This window comes from Alnus glutinosa, chromosome 13, assembly GCF_958979055.1.
Source record: "Alnus glutinosa chromosome 13, dhAlnGlut1.1, whole genome shotgun sequence".
Classification (NCBI taxonomy): domain Eukaryota; kingdom Viridiplantae; phylum Streptophyta; class Magnoliopsida; order Fagales; family Betulaceae; genus Alnus; species Alnus glutinosa.
The window spans coordinates 24,955,343-24,969,084 of NC_084898.1; the positions used below are offsets into that span (position 1 = coordinate 24,955,343).

Here is a 13,742-nt window from a genome sequence, read left to right on the forward strand (position 1 = left end):
CTCGGTAGCCAATCCACTTAGATGATATGCATAGGCCTGTAAATTCGATCGGTAGCCAATTTCTGTTATTAATTAACGTAATACGTTCGGTCCCACGAGCTCATTATGAATATATACATCCATAAAGATCGGCCTCCTTCAATTCAATCCCCCGTGGAAAATGGGAAAAAGAAACGAATTGTTTAAGTTCATACCATCAAAAATCATTCTGATCAACTAATTAGGAAGCTTTTAAGTTCATACTATCAAAAAGCTTTTAAGTTCATACTATCAAAAATCATTCTGATCAACTGATCAGGAAGCTAAAGGATGATAATCGATAATATTAGGACGTACATGTTGTGGGCCCCTAATTAATTGAGGAAATTGTTCCCTACAAGAACATCGAGTCAATTAAGGGTTTATAATTAATATTCAAATCCGTGTGTTCATTGTCAAACCAGAGCAATTCTACTCTTCACACTATTCATTTATCACAGTGATCATGTCATATCAGTTGATCGATTTAACGTGTTTTAAGTAGTTGGCATAAAAATAAAAACTATTTAAAACACACGGCACATGATAAATGAGTATAAAGTGTAGCGTTATTCTTCTCATTAGGCTAGCCAAAATAACAAAAAAAAATGCTATAGGCCTCCACATTCTCCTTTCAGTTTAATTTGTTTCAACCAAAGTTGAAATGAGATGAGCTTTTGTGGCAGTGAACTCTTCAATGAAGATGCCGCTGATCAAAACTTTGTGATTGTTCAGAACTTCCCATCAATATTCTCCAAGGATTCGGATCCCTGGAAAACATATATGGGATGGCCGGGCGGGCCTCCCTTTGAGATCATGTGGCGGCCGGTGCACTCTCCAAACAAGGTGGTGCTTGTTAAAAGCTAGAGCTTTCCTCCGACGTAGTAGTCTAGTAGAGTTGACAGACTCACAGACTAGTAACGTGACATGGCCGGTTTCTTTGACACGTGCATTTTGACACGTGTACAGTGCTGTACACGTGTCAAACATTTAGACACGTGCACTTTGACACGCGTAAGACGCGTGTCAAATGTGCACGACATTAAGTGTACAAGTTGACACGTGTATTGAGATACACGTGTCAAATTTGACACGTGTATCTCAATACACGTGTCAAAGTGTTTTGACACGTGTATTAAGATACACGTGTCAAACCGTTTGACACGAGTATTTTAAATACTCGTGTCAAAACACTTTGACACGTGTATTTAGATACACGTGTCAAATTGGTTATATTTTTTTAAAAAAAATCCAAATCGAATTTTTCATTTAAATAAAATTTTAATTTAATTATTTAATTGTATTTTTAAATTAAATTAAAAATACGATTAATTAATTAAATTAAAAATTTAATTAAATAAAAAACCCAATTTGGATTTTTTTTCTTCAATTTAGTTTTGGTATTGGTTATTTAAAATTATTTGGTATAATAATTTTAATAGTTATTTCAAATTTTATTATTTCCGACCACAAATAACAAAATATTGATTTTACAGAAAAACTACACAAAATAATATTACACAAATCATAAGTTAATAACGTATTCGTTAACTAAGCAAATATTTACACATAAAAATTAATTACACAAAATATCTACAAATCTGAAGGGCGTCCCTGCGAATGAGGAGGTACCGTCCCAGGCGTGTTATCGCCAACCGGCGATTGCTGAGCAAGGAATGGTGTAGCGGGCGAAGGTGTAGCGACAATGGAATGCTGGGTTAGCCGTCGTCCAACAGGCGACAACGTACCAACCGTTGTCGAATTACCTGCAAATCATATAGACAATTAAAGTATATAATATTACTTGCAAAATTAAAGGAGTAATTAAAATAAATTGAAATTAATTTTTTCCTACACACAGTATAAATCATACCTGCAGATGCACTACTAACAGACGACGTACTACCTACGTGTGCAGGTGAAGGCGTACCAAGACATGGTGCTGATGCTCCCATGGAGGACATGAAGACCTCAACCTGTCGCAGGCGCTGCTCCAACAGGTCATTCCTCGCTCGCTCAGCCTGTAGCTCCGCTTGCATCTCTTCCATCTTCCGAGTGTTTTCGGCCCAATCCCGAGACGTGCCCTGAGATGGTCCCCCTTGTGACCGAGGCCTATATGAGAAACATGTCCCCCGAACAGGTGTGACGTTCGGCCCAACCTGCCGAACCCTCCCTGCATACTCAGGCCTCCCAACCGCCTGTTCGTAAGCGTCGTTCGGTGCCCAACGCACCGTGTCTGCGGAGACGCTTTGCGTGGCGGCTGGATCACTGGATAAACTCTGCGTCATCCTTTCCTGTACGTCGTCAACATGAACAAGTCATATATTGAATAATGACAAATCACACATAATTTTAAAAATAATAGTAAATTAAATCAGTAGCATACGCATAGGACCCGTGTACGTTCGTTCACGTGAGTGCCGTCCTTCCTTGTGTGGGTCTTCACGAACGACGCGGCGCGAGTGGGGGGCGTGCCAGATGTACATGTCTGTCGTCATGCAGTTGACATATATAAGAAACAGATAGCGATAAAAATAGTATAAATAAAAATAAAAACAATTATCAACAAATATATATAACATAAACATATATATTTTCATACCTCCTCGTGATTAAATCTGGCATAACTTTTAGATCCCGTACAATGAGGAAGGTCATTCTGCTCACGCAGCCTCTTCATCCGTTCAGAGGTTGCCTACGCATTTAACATGAAAATAAAAATGTAAGCATTGACACACTTAAATTAAAACTAAAATTAAATAAACTGTTATTAAAAAACCACAACATTTTCTTGGCTTACATACGATTTTTTGCTCACGGCACCAATCTCTCAGCAGGAACTCTACATCTTCTGCGTCATAGTTGCCAAAAAAATTGTCTGGCATTCTCGCACGGATAATCTCGGGCGTGTCACCGTCTCTAATACGTAGTTTGGTTTTGAACCTCGACTTCCACGAGCGGTGCTTACGGCCAATATCACATAAAGCCTCCTGTTGTGCCCTGCGCGCGTCTACTGATACAGGTACATAGAACTCCTCCTGCACATTCAACACATTTTTATAGGTTTAAAAACTTCAAGAAATACATTAATCTCAAGTTTAATTCAAATAAATAATTAAATTATATTCATAGACATACCATCAGCGCGTCCCACATTGCCTGCTTAATCTGCCTATTTACCTTCGCCCATTCGTCCCGCATGTGTATGTAGGACCCACTCCTGATCATCTTGCCCTCAGCCCGCCGAAATCGATTGCAGGCCCGTCCTACAGGTTGTATAGCAGCATTGTACTGCAATACAACCTTCTTACCCCTCGGGAGGACCCAGTTTCTCGCTGGGTCGTCAATCACCTCATAATAAATGGTCCCGTCTGGGTTGTACCCTAATGAAAGAAATATTCAACATTAATGTTAAAAATTTAATCATAAGATTAAAGAACATATATATATATATATAAACAATTTCTAATCAAATATTTATTTATTTAAAAACCAAAACAAAAAAAACAAAAATTTGGTAAGAGAATATGAGTTTTAAGGATGTCTAAATATGTACTTACCCATCAACCGAATCTGCTCAATCCGTATGTGCTGGGTCGCTGGGTCGCCCGCAACCTCCTCCCCAACCCCTCCGGCTTGTGGATTCTGCTGATCATCATCTGAATCCATATCCTGGGGACTACCGGGGGCCAACTGATCGGTACCCAACATCGCAACGTCCTCCTCATGGGTACTCTGGCTCCCCCCCACATCTGGCATCTGACTCTCACCGGAAAGTGGCATCTGACTCTCACCGGAAAGTGGCATCTGGCTCTCACCAGATAAAGGCATCTGGCTCTCTACATGCCTCGGGCCCTGACTCGCCCCCGATGCTGGCATCCGTCTCGGCCCCGGGCCCTGACTCGCCCCCGATGCTGGCATCTGTCTCGGGCCCGGGCCCTGACTCGCCCCCGATGCTGGCATCTGTCTCGGCCCCAAAATCTGGCCAGGCATCGCCGCCTGTGCCGGTATCTGTCCCAACCCCATAGCCGGCATCTGCATCTCCCCGGTCTGTGACAGTGGAAATCCTACATCCTGCGTCTCACTATCAGGGTTACACGTCATAGGTCCACTATACGTATACGGAAAGTACGGCGCATAACCCTGTGACCCCATCCCTTCTCGCAGCCACCATCGATATGCGTTACCCGGTTGGGTGAACCCTATCTGAGATAATGTCGGCAGCTCCGACAATGGAGAGCTGCAAGGTCCAGCTGTGCTGCTCTGTCCGTGATCTGCCGTGGGCACGGCCACCGTACCCGGCAACAATGGTCTATAAGGCCCGTCTGGGTGGTGTGGCCACGCTGCAGAATACAATGCCGTCGAAACAGTGGGCGTGGTCATGGGGGGCACGGGTGGGCTAGGTGCCCGATACGCATAATGAGGGGGTCTCTGGTCCATCAATACCTGCGAACAAATGCAGACAAATTAATTAGAATATGTTTTTTTAATATATTTTTAATGAACATACTAAAGAACAGCGAAATTTATACAATTAATAAAAATTTGTATTCAGTACAAGCGAATTGTACAAGCAATATATATATCAGTCAAGTGTATTGAGTTCAAGCTAATTATACTCACAACAAATACATCAATCATTGTATCACGGGAGCTTCAATAGGATCTACGTCGGGCCTGTCGTACTCGAATTCGTCATTCGTATCTGGTAGGTCAGCAGTGGCTAGTACGAGCGGTACGCACTCATGGTAGGTTGTACCATCCTCATTACTCCCATCCCCCTGTCCAACGTCGTACACGTTGCGCGGTTTGGTCCTAACCGCACAAACCCAATTTGGGTTCCTTCCATCTTCTACGTAGAATACTTGATCCACCTGAGATGTAAGCACGTACGGCTCGTCCTGAATCTGTTCTCCCCTGTGGACGAGGTGATTGAAGTTGACAAACACTAGGCCATACTCGTCTATTGTGAATCCTCTGTCCATTGTGGGGTCTGCCCAATTGCACTTAAATAAGACGTACGTAGTCCTGTCATAGTACTCGACCTCAAATATATCGGTTAACTGTCCGTAGTACGTTTCGCCTTCAACGGTAGGAACACAGACGCCGCTATTCTGAGTCCTCCTTCCCACATCATGAGCAAGCGTGCGAAATAATTTTCCATTTACCACGTACCTGTTGTACTTCACCGCTGTCTCCTTTAGCCCTCTACAACGCATAACCAACTTGTGGCCCAATTCCTCCCTACGTTGATCGTCCAGGCCATCGACCTATGTTTTAATTACAAATAGTAAACATCACATTGGGTTATAATCCTGAACCCGCATAAATTTATCCAATTTAAAATTTACAACTATTTCCTTACATATGCACGGTACCATTCGCAGAACTGCTCATGATGTTGTGCTTCAATAAGAGCCTCCGTAATGCGACCCCTAGTGCATGATCGCCTAAGCGCGTCTTTGTGCATCCTACATTCAGCGTATACAATTATGTAATAATTGTTATTAATACTTTTACTCGAATTCTGCTAAATATAAGGTTAGGACTACTTACGTCCGCAAATTGTGAAACTCTTCAGAGTTGAACACAATATAACGATGAATCTGGTGCATTATCAACCGGTTCATGGTAACACGCGTGCCCGCTCCCTTGGATCCATCAGGATTCCTCTGAGGTCTGTTGTGGAATGTTGGTGCGTTATTCAGATACCTTGAACAGAACGTTACCAGCTCGGTCGCTATGTACCCCTCCGCAATGCACCCCTCAGGAGCTGCTTTATTGCGCACATTATTTTTGAAATTCCCCAGACTCCTGGTTTAAACACATACACGACAATTTAATTGTCGTCAATTAGGATTACAATTAAATAAAAATATTTATTTACATATTACGCCGAATTTTACCTCTCTGCCGGGTACATCCATCTATACTGCACGGGTCCGCCTAGTCTACACTCGCGCACAAGATGCACAACCAAGTGGACCATGCTGGTAAAAAACCCTGGAGGGAATATCTGTTCTAGCTTGCACAAAGTGATACAGACGTCACCCTGCAGTCGGTCCATATCTTCTTGTGATAGCTTTGTTGAGCATATGCCTCTAAAAAATGCAGAAATCTCCACAAGAGGTCTAACCACTTTATCAGGCAATGACTTACGCAGTGCAATTGGAAGAAGCTGTTGCATCAGTATGTGGCTATCATGGCTCTTCAAGCCAGAAATTGTACGGTCCTTGAGCCGAACACATCGTGAAATGTTCGAAGCGTATCCGTCCGGGACCCTAACATTTCGAAGAACCTTCAGAAAATTTTCTTTGTCCTCTCTAGACATTGTGTGACAGGCAGCGGGAATATACGTTTTACCGTTGGCGGCCGTGAACGGATGCAACTTAGGTCTCAACCCCATTTCCTGCAAGTCCAGCCGAGCTGCCAAGTTGTCCTTCGTTTTCCCTTTTATATCCAAAATAGTGCCAAGTATATTGTCCATGACATTTTTCTCTATGTGCATAACATCAAGATTGTGCCGAAGCAAATTGTCTTTCCAATACGGCAATCTGAAAAATATACTTTTCTTCTTCCATATAACATCGGAACTCCCTGCACCCTTCTTCCGCTTCTTCCGTTTCTTCTTCTTACCCGCGGTCTCATCTCCAAACGCAACTCCGTCCAACTGTTGGAGAACCTCGTATCCGCATGGCACAATCGGTGCGCTGGCAAATTCTTCGGTACCGTCAAATGTCCTCCTGTTAAGCCGCCACAGATGTTCAGGCGGCAGATATCTCCTGTGCCCCATATAGCAAAATTTGCACCCGTTCTTTAAGCGTATAGAACGCGTCGATTGCATACAGCAAGGACATGCCTTCGCACCCCTGTTAGGCCAACCTGATAAATCTGCATACGCTGGCAAGTCGTTTATCGTCCACATCAACTGAGATCGCATAATAAAATTTTCCTTCTTTGAAGCATCGAATGTTCGTACCCCTACATTCCACAGTTCCACCAACTCATCAATCAATGGCTGAAGGTAAACATCAATATCCATACCTGGTGAGCTCGGTCCAGGGATAACCAAGGAAAGGATGAAGGACGACTGTTTCATGCACATCCAAGGTGGCAAATTGTACGGCACAAGCATTACGGGCCATGTGCTGTGAGATGTGCTCATGTTCCCAAATGGATTAAATCCATCTGCTGTCAAACCAAGCCGGACGTTTCTACTCTCTGCCATAAAATTTGGATGTAAAATGTCGAACGATCTCCATGCCTCACCGTCGGCCGGGTGCCTCAATACGCCATCCCTAGTGCGGCCTTCTGCATGCCATCTCATATGGGGCGCAGTATGCTCAGACATGAATAACCTCTGCAACCGTGGGATGAGTGGAAACCACCTCAAGATCTTCACCGGGCGTTTTTTTCTCGCTGATATGATCTCACCATCATCATCTACATGTGTATCAGCCCTCCACTTAGACTCTCCACATACGGTACATGAATCTAATTCTTTATTGTCTTTCCAGAATAACATACAGTCGTTACGGCACGCCGGAATCTTCTCATACCCCAGACCCATGCCACTTAGGAACTTCTTCGCCTCGTACGTGTTATCTGGCAATGCCTCATCGCAAGGAGGCAACAACTGATTGATGAATTCCAGAATGTCTGAAAAAATCTTGTTACTAATACCTCCAACGCACTTCAAGTTGTACATGTGTACAGTAGCACTCAATTTACTGTGCTTTGTACCAGGGTGAAGGGGCTTCTCGGCAGTCTTTAACAGCTCTTGGTACTTCAATGCGTCCTCGCACGACGTATCTTCATCAACTTGTTGCGGAAGAGTACTTGCGGCTTCAGGAACATCGTGCACGCCGAAGGCGTCACGCAACATGGCGTGCATGTTATCATCCTGTTCCACAGCGACACCCTCCTGTTCTGTGACTTCACCATGTTCAGTGCTATGGTCAGCGGCCTCTGTGCCACTGTGATAACTCGAACACTGACCAGGAATAGCGGATCCAGTCGTAGTCTCACCGTGCATATACCACAAATGGTATCCCGGATTCATCCCCCGACCTCCAGTCAGGTGGGCAAGAACGTAATCAGGAGTGTGACGCTGGTTATTTCGACAATACTTGCATGGGCAGTAAATTTTTCCATCGACGGCCGTACAGTTACGAACGGCAAATGTCACAAACGCCCTACACCCGTCGTTATACGTTGTCGTACCCCTAGGTGCTGACATCCAAGACTTGTCCATATTCCTCTGTATAGGGTTAAGAGGACAAGACAAATCATACGTCAAACAAATAAACGTGTAAAAAAGTTGAGCATGTCACGCAACATGGGGTGTACGAATTTATTTCCCTTTTAAAGGGTTTATGGTTAGAGTTTAGGGTTTTAGTTTTTTTGTTAGAGTTTAGGGTTTAGGGTTTATGGTTTTTTAGGGTTTAGGGTTAGGGTTTGTAAGGGTTTAGGGTTTAGGGTTTAGGGTTAGGGTTTGTTAGGGTTTAGGAGGGTTTATGTTTTTTTTTTTTTTTAGGGTTTAGGGTTAGGGTTTAGGGTTTAGGGTTTAGGGTTAGGGTTAGGGTATAAATTTATAAAGTGTAAGATTTTTTTTTTTTTAAAGGGTTTAGGGTTAGGGTTTGTTAGGGTTTATGGTTAGGCTTTTTTTTTTTAAAAAAAAAAAAAGTGTAGGATTTTGTTTTTTTTTTTCTTTTCTTTTCTTAAGGGTTTAGGGTTAGGGTTTGTAAGGGATTAGGGTTTAGGGTTAGGGTTTGTTAGGGTTTAGGAGGGTTTAGGTTTTTTTTTTTTTTTTTAGGGTTTAGGGTTAGGGTTAGGGTATAAATTTAGAAAGTGTAGGATTTTTTTTTTTTTTTAAAGGGTTTAGGGTTAGGGTTTGTTAGGGTTTAGGGTTAGGGTTTGTTAGGGTTAGGGTTTAGGGTTAGGGTTAGGTTATAAATTTAGAAAGTGTAGGATTTTTTTTTTTTAAAGGGTTTAGGGTTAGGGTTTGTTAGGGTTTAGGGTTAGGGTTTGTTAGGGTTAGGGTTTAGGGTTAGGGTTAGGGTATAAATTTAGAAAGTGTAGGATTTTTTTTTTTTAAAGGGTTTAGGGTTAGGGTTTGTTAGGGTTTAGGGTTAGGGTTTGTTAGGGTTTAGGGTTAGGGTTTGTTAGGGTTAGGGTTTAGGGTTAGGGTTAGGGTATAAATTTAGAAAGTGTAGGATTTTTTTTTTTTTTTTTAAAGGGTTTAGGGTTAGGGTTTGTTAGGGTTAGGGTTTAGGGTTAGGGTTAGGGTATAAATTTAGAAAGTGTAGGATTTTTTTTTTTTAAAGGGTTTAGGGTTAGGGTTTGTTAGGGTTTAGGGTTAGGGTTTGTTAGGGTTAGGGTTAGGGTATAAATTTAGAAAGTGTAGGATTTTTTTTTTTTTTTTTAAAGGGTTTAGGGTTAGGGTTTGTTAGGGTTAGGGTTAGGGTATAAATTTAGAAAGTGTAGGATTTTTTTTTTTTAAAGGGTTTAGGGTTAGGGTTTGTTAGGGTTTAGGGTTAGGGTTTGTTAGGGTTAGGGTTAGGGTATAAATTTAGAAAGTGTAGGATTTTTTTTTTTAAAGGGTTTAGGGTTAGGGTTTGTTAGGGTTTAGGGTTAGGGTTTGTTAGGGTTAGGGTTTAGGGTTAGGGTTAGGGTATAAATTTAGAAAGTGTAGGATTTTTTTTTTTTAAAGGGTTTAGGGTTAGGGTTTGTTAGGGTTTAGGGTTAGGGTTTGTTAGGGTTAGGGTTAGGGTATAAATTTAGAAAGTGTAGGATTTTTTTTTTTTAAAGGGTTTAGGGTTAGGGTTTGTTAGGGTTTAGGGTTAGGGTTTGTTAGGGTTAGGGTTTAGGGTTAGGGTTAGGGTATAAATTTAGAAAGTGTAGGATTTTTTTTTTTTAAAGGGTTTAGGGTTAGGGTTTGTTAGGGTTTAGGGTTAGGGTTTGTTAGGGTTTAGGGTTAGGGTTTGTTAGGGTTAGGGTTTAGGGTTAGGGTTAGGGTATAAATTTAGAAAGTGTAGGATTTTTTTTTTTTTTTTTAAAGGGTTTAGGGTTAGGGTTTGTTAGGGTTAGGGTTTAGGGTTAGGGTTAGGGTATAAATTTAGAAAGTGTAGGATTTTTTTTTTTTAAAGGGTTTAGGGTTAGGGTTTGTTAGGGTTTAGGGTTAGGGTTTGTTAGGGTTAGGGTTAGGGTATAAATTTAGAAAGTGTAGGATTTTTTTTTTTTTTTTTAAAGGGTTTAGGGTTAGGGTTTGTTAGGGTTAGGGTTAGGGTATAAATTTAGAAAGTGTAGGATTTTTTTTTTTTAAAGGGTTTAGGGTTAGGGTTTGTTAGGGTTTAGGGTTAGGGTTTGTTAGGGTTAGGGTTAGGGTATAAATTTAGAAAGTGTAGGATTTTTTTTTTTAAAGGGTTTAGGGTTAGGGTTTGTTAGGGTTTAGGGTTAGGGTTTGTTAGGGTTAGGGTTTAGGGTTAGGGTTAGGGTATAAATTTAGAAAGTGTAGGATTTTTTTTTTTTAAAGGGTTTAGGGTTAGGGTTTGTTAGGGTTTAGGGTTAGGGTTTGTTAGGGTTAGGGTTAGGGTATAAATTTAGAAAGTGTAGGATTTTTTTTTTTTAAAGGGTTTAGGGTTAGGGTTTGTTAGGGTTTAGGGTTAGGGTTTGTTAGGGTTAGGGTTTAGGGTTAGGGTTAGGGTATAAATTTAGAAAGTGTAGGATTTTTTTTTTTTAAAGGGTTTAGGGTTAGGGTTTGTTAGGGTTTAGGGTTAGGGTTTGTTAGGGTTTAGGGTTAGGGTTTGTTAGGGTTTAGGGTTAGGGTTTGTTAGGGTTAGGGTTTAGGGTTAGGGTTAGGGTATAAATTTAGAAAGTGTAGGATTTTTTTTTTTTTTTAAAGGGTTTAGGGTTAGGGTTTGTTAGGGTTTAGGGTTAGGGTTTGTTAGGGTTAGGGTTAGGGTATAAATTTAGAAAGTGTAGGATTTTTTTTTTTTTTTTTTAAGGGTTTAGGGTTAGGGTTTGTTAGGGTTAGGGTTTAGGGTTAGGGTTAGGGTATAAATTTAGAAAGTGTAGGATTTTTTTTTTTTAAAGGGTTTAGGGTTAGGGTTTGTTAGGGTTTAGGGTTAGGGTTTGTTAGGGTTAGGGTTAGGGTATAAATTTAGAAAGTGTAGGATTTTTTTTTTTTTTTTTAAAGGGTTTAGGGTTAGGGTTTGTTAGGGTTAGGGTATAAATTTAGAAAGTGTAGGATTTTTTTTTTTATTTTTTAAAGGGTTTAGGGTTAGGGTATAAATTTAGAAAGTGTAGGATTTTTTTTTTTTTAAAGGGTTTAGGGTTAGGGTTTGTTAGGGTTTAGGGTATAAATTTAGAAAGTGTAGGATTTTTTTTTTGTTAGGGTTTAGGATATAGGGTTCGTTATGGTTTAAGGTTAGGGTTTGGTTATAGAAAATGTAGGAATTTTTTTTTTTTTTAAAGGATCTAGGATTAGGGTTTAGGGTTTAGGGTTTTTGTTTCTTAGGGTTTAGGGTTTAAGGTTAGGATTTTTGTTTTTAGTGTTAGGAATTTTTTTTTTAGAAAGTGTAGGAAATTTCCTTTTTAAGGGTTTAAGGTTAGGATTTTTGTTTTTAGTGTTAGGGTTTCTTTTTTTAGAAAGTGTAGGATAATTTTTTTTTTTTAAGGTTTAGGGTTTAGGGTTTAAGGATAGGACTTTTGTTTTTAGTGTTAGGGTTTCTTTTTTTAGAAAGTGTATGATATTTTTTTTTACGCTTTAGGGTTTAGGGTTTGTTAGGGTTTAGGGTTTAGGGTTTAAGGTTTAGGGTTAGGGTTTTTAAGTGTAGGAATTTTTTTTTTAGGGTTTACGATTTAGGGTTTAGAGTTTAGGGTAAGGGTTTTTTTTAAGAACGTGTAGGATTCAAAGTTTATTTAAGGGTTTATTATTGTGTTGGTTTTATGGTTATGATTTGAAGATATAAAGTTTAGGGTTGGAGTTTAAGTATTTCTTAAAAAGTAGACGGTCAATTTTAATATTTTTTCTTTTTTTATTCAAACCCATTTTATTGGTTGTTCCCATTTATTATTTTCAAAAGTGTCATCGTTGGTTTAAACGTTAAACTAATATCGGACATTGTTTGATTTTGTTTGACTAACAAAAAAACATTGTAATCCATAATAACACATTCAAAATATATATATATATATATAACCTCTCAAATAAAAAATTAGGATAGGAAAAATTAAAAACATAAAAAACACAACATGGCAAAAAAGAACATGGCTTTCAAAAAAATAAAAATACATATAACACTAAATGACACAAAAATACAAACGCCTACACAATTTCTAAATATCAAATCTGTACTAACACAAAAATACATGCAGCATTGTTAAAAAAAAAAACACAAACTATAGCAAAAATGAAATACCTACTCCAAGAAAACCCCCCCAAAAAAAAAAAAAAAAAACAGTAATTTAAGCTTACACTGATTCAGCAAAATTGAAAAAATAAAATATAACACAGTCCAAAAATTATTACAATTATCAATCAAGAACAAATGTCCAAATTATTACAATAAAAATTATTACAATATATATTCAATCAGTATTTCATTTACATGTTGAAAAAAAAAATGAAATACAAATTTAAGGGGAAATTACTCACTGTCGACGGTAGGTTGTGGATTTAGGGCTCCTTCTTTATATATATACCTGCATATTCGGATATACATTATGGAGAAAGGAAAAAAAAGTTAGCAAATGTATATATATATAACACTAAATTTATCTGCAATATATATTAAGAGCAGTACCGGCGACTGAACAGAGAGAGAGAGAGAGAGAGCCACTGACCCGACCGGAGGAAAGGGAACCGACGGCCTAGCCAACCCCTGCCGGAGGGACGTCCCAGTAGAGAGAGAAAGAGAGAGAAAGAGAGAGACAGAGAGAGAGAGACAGAGAGAGAGAGACAGAGAGAGAGAGAGAGCGAGAGAGCTAGAGGGAATCGGTGAGAGAGAGACAGTCGGTGAGAGGGAGACGTGACGACGCCGGAGCTCACCACACCGGCCGGCTGAGCTCGCCGGAGAGACAGAGAGAGAGAGAGAAGAAATGAGAGAGAGAGAGAGAGAGAGAGCGAGAGAGAAGAAATGGGTAGCTTCCTCTGGAAGCTACCCATTTCTTATATATAAATATAAGTATATAATTTATATAATATAATATATATTTATATTATTAATTAGTTTTACGTATATAATATATAATGTTTGGCCAGGTGGCGCGCGGGAGAATTCCCGCGCGGCATCCGGCCAAACAGTTGGAGACGTGTTTATAAATACACGTCTCCACATGCTATATATATTTAATATTTAATATATATATATATATATTTTATATATATATATATATATATATATATCTATTTTATATATATATCTATTTTATATATATATATATATATATATATATATATATATCTATTTTATATAAACCCATGCAACCCTAAGTTCATGCAATGCATGTACTGCATGTACATGCACTGCATGAACTCATGTTAATTATTATTATTATTTTTTTGGGTCTACATATATGCTTCACAAAGTTGGTTTAATTATGCATATAGTACAATATGTCAATTTAGGGTTAGGGTTAACGTACTTATAAGTACACCATATATATATATATATATATATAACTCATCATATAAACCCTAATCATAAGTGTATGTATTTTGT

At 39.3% G+C, this 13,742-nt stretch overlaps 1 protein-coding gene across 2 annotated transcripts; it reads right to left on the bottom strand.

The window, feature by feature from the left end:
- Positions 1-1,521: 1,521 nt before the first annotated feature.
- On the bottom strand, positions 1,522-13,300 carry LOC133854035 (uncharacterized). Of its 2 annotated transcripts, XM_062290060.1 has the most exons (8): positions 4,642-4,787; positions 3,579-4,464; positions 3,157-3,401; positions 2,823-3,056; positions 2,621-2,713; positions 2,405-2,506; positions 1,892-2,312; positions 1,522-1,784 (listed from the first exon to the last, which is right to left on the bottom strand). In XM_062290060.1, exons 1-8 carry the CDS (start codon positions 4,657-4,659, stop codon positions 1,612-1,614), a joined length of 2,172 nt encoding a protein of 723 aa, XP_062146044.1. In that variant the 5' UTR covers positions 4,660-4,787; the 3' UTR covers positions 1,522-1,611. The 2 variants fall into 2 exon arrangements, with proteins under 2 accessions (XP_062146044.1, XP_062146043.1); XM_062290059.1 differs by lacking the exons at positions 1,522-1,784; positions 1,892-2,312; positions 2,405-2,506; ... (1 more) ...; positions 2,823-3,056; positions 3,157-3,401 and adding exons at positions 5,384-5,489; positions 5,575-5,832; positions 5,925-8,278; positions 12,677-12,723; positions 12,865-13,300 and having other exon boundaries at positions 4,326-4,464; positions 4,642-5,288.
- Between the last annotated feature and the right edge of the window lie 442 nt (positions 13,301-13,742).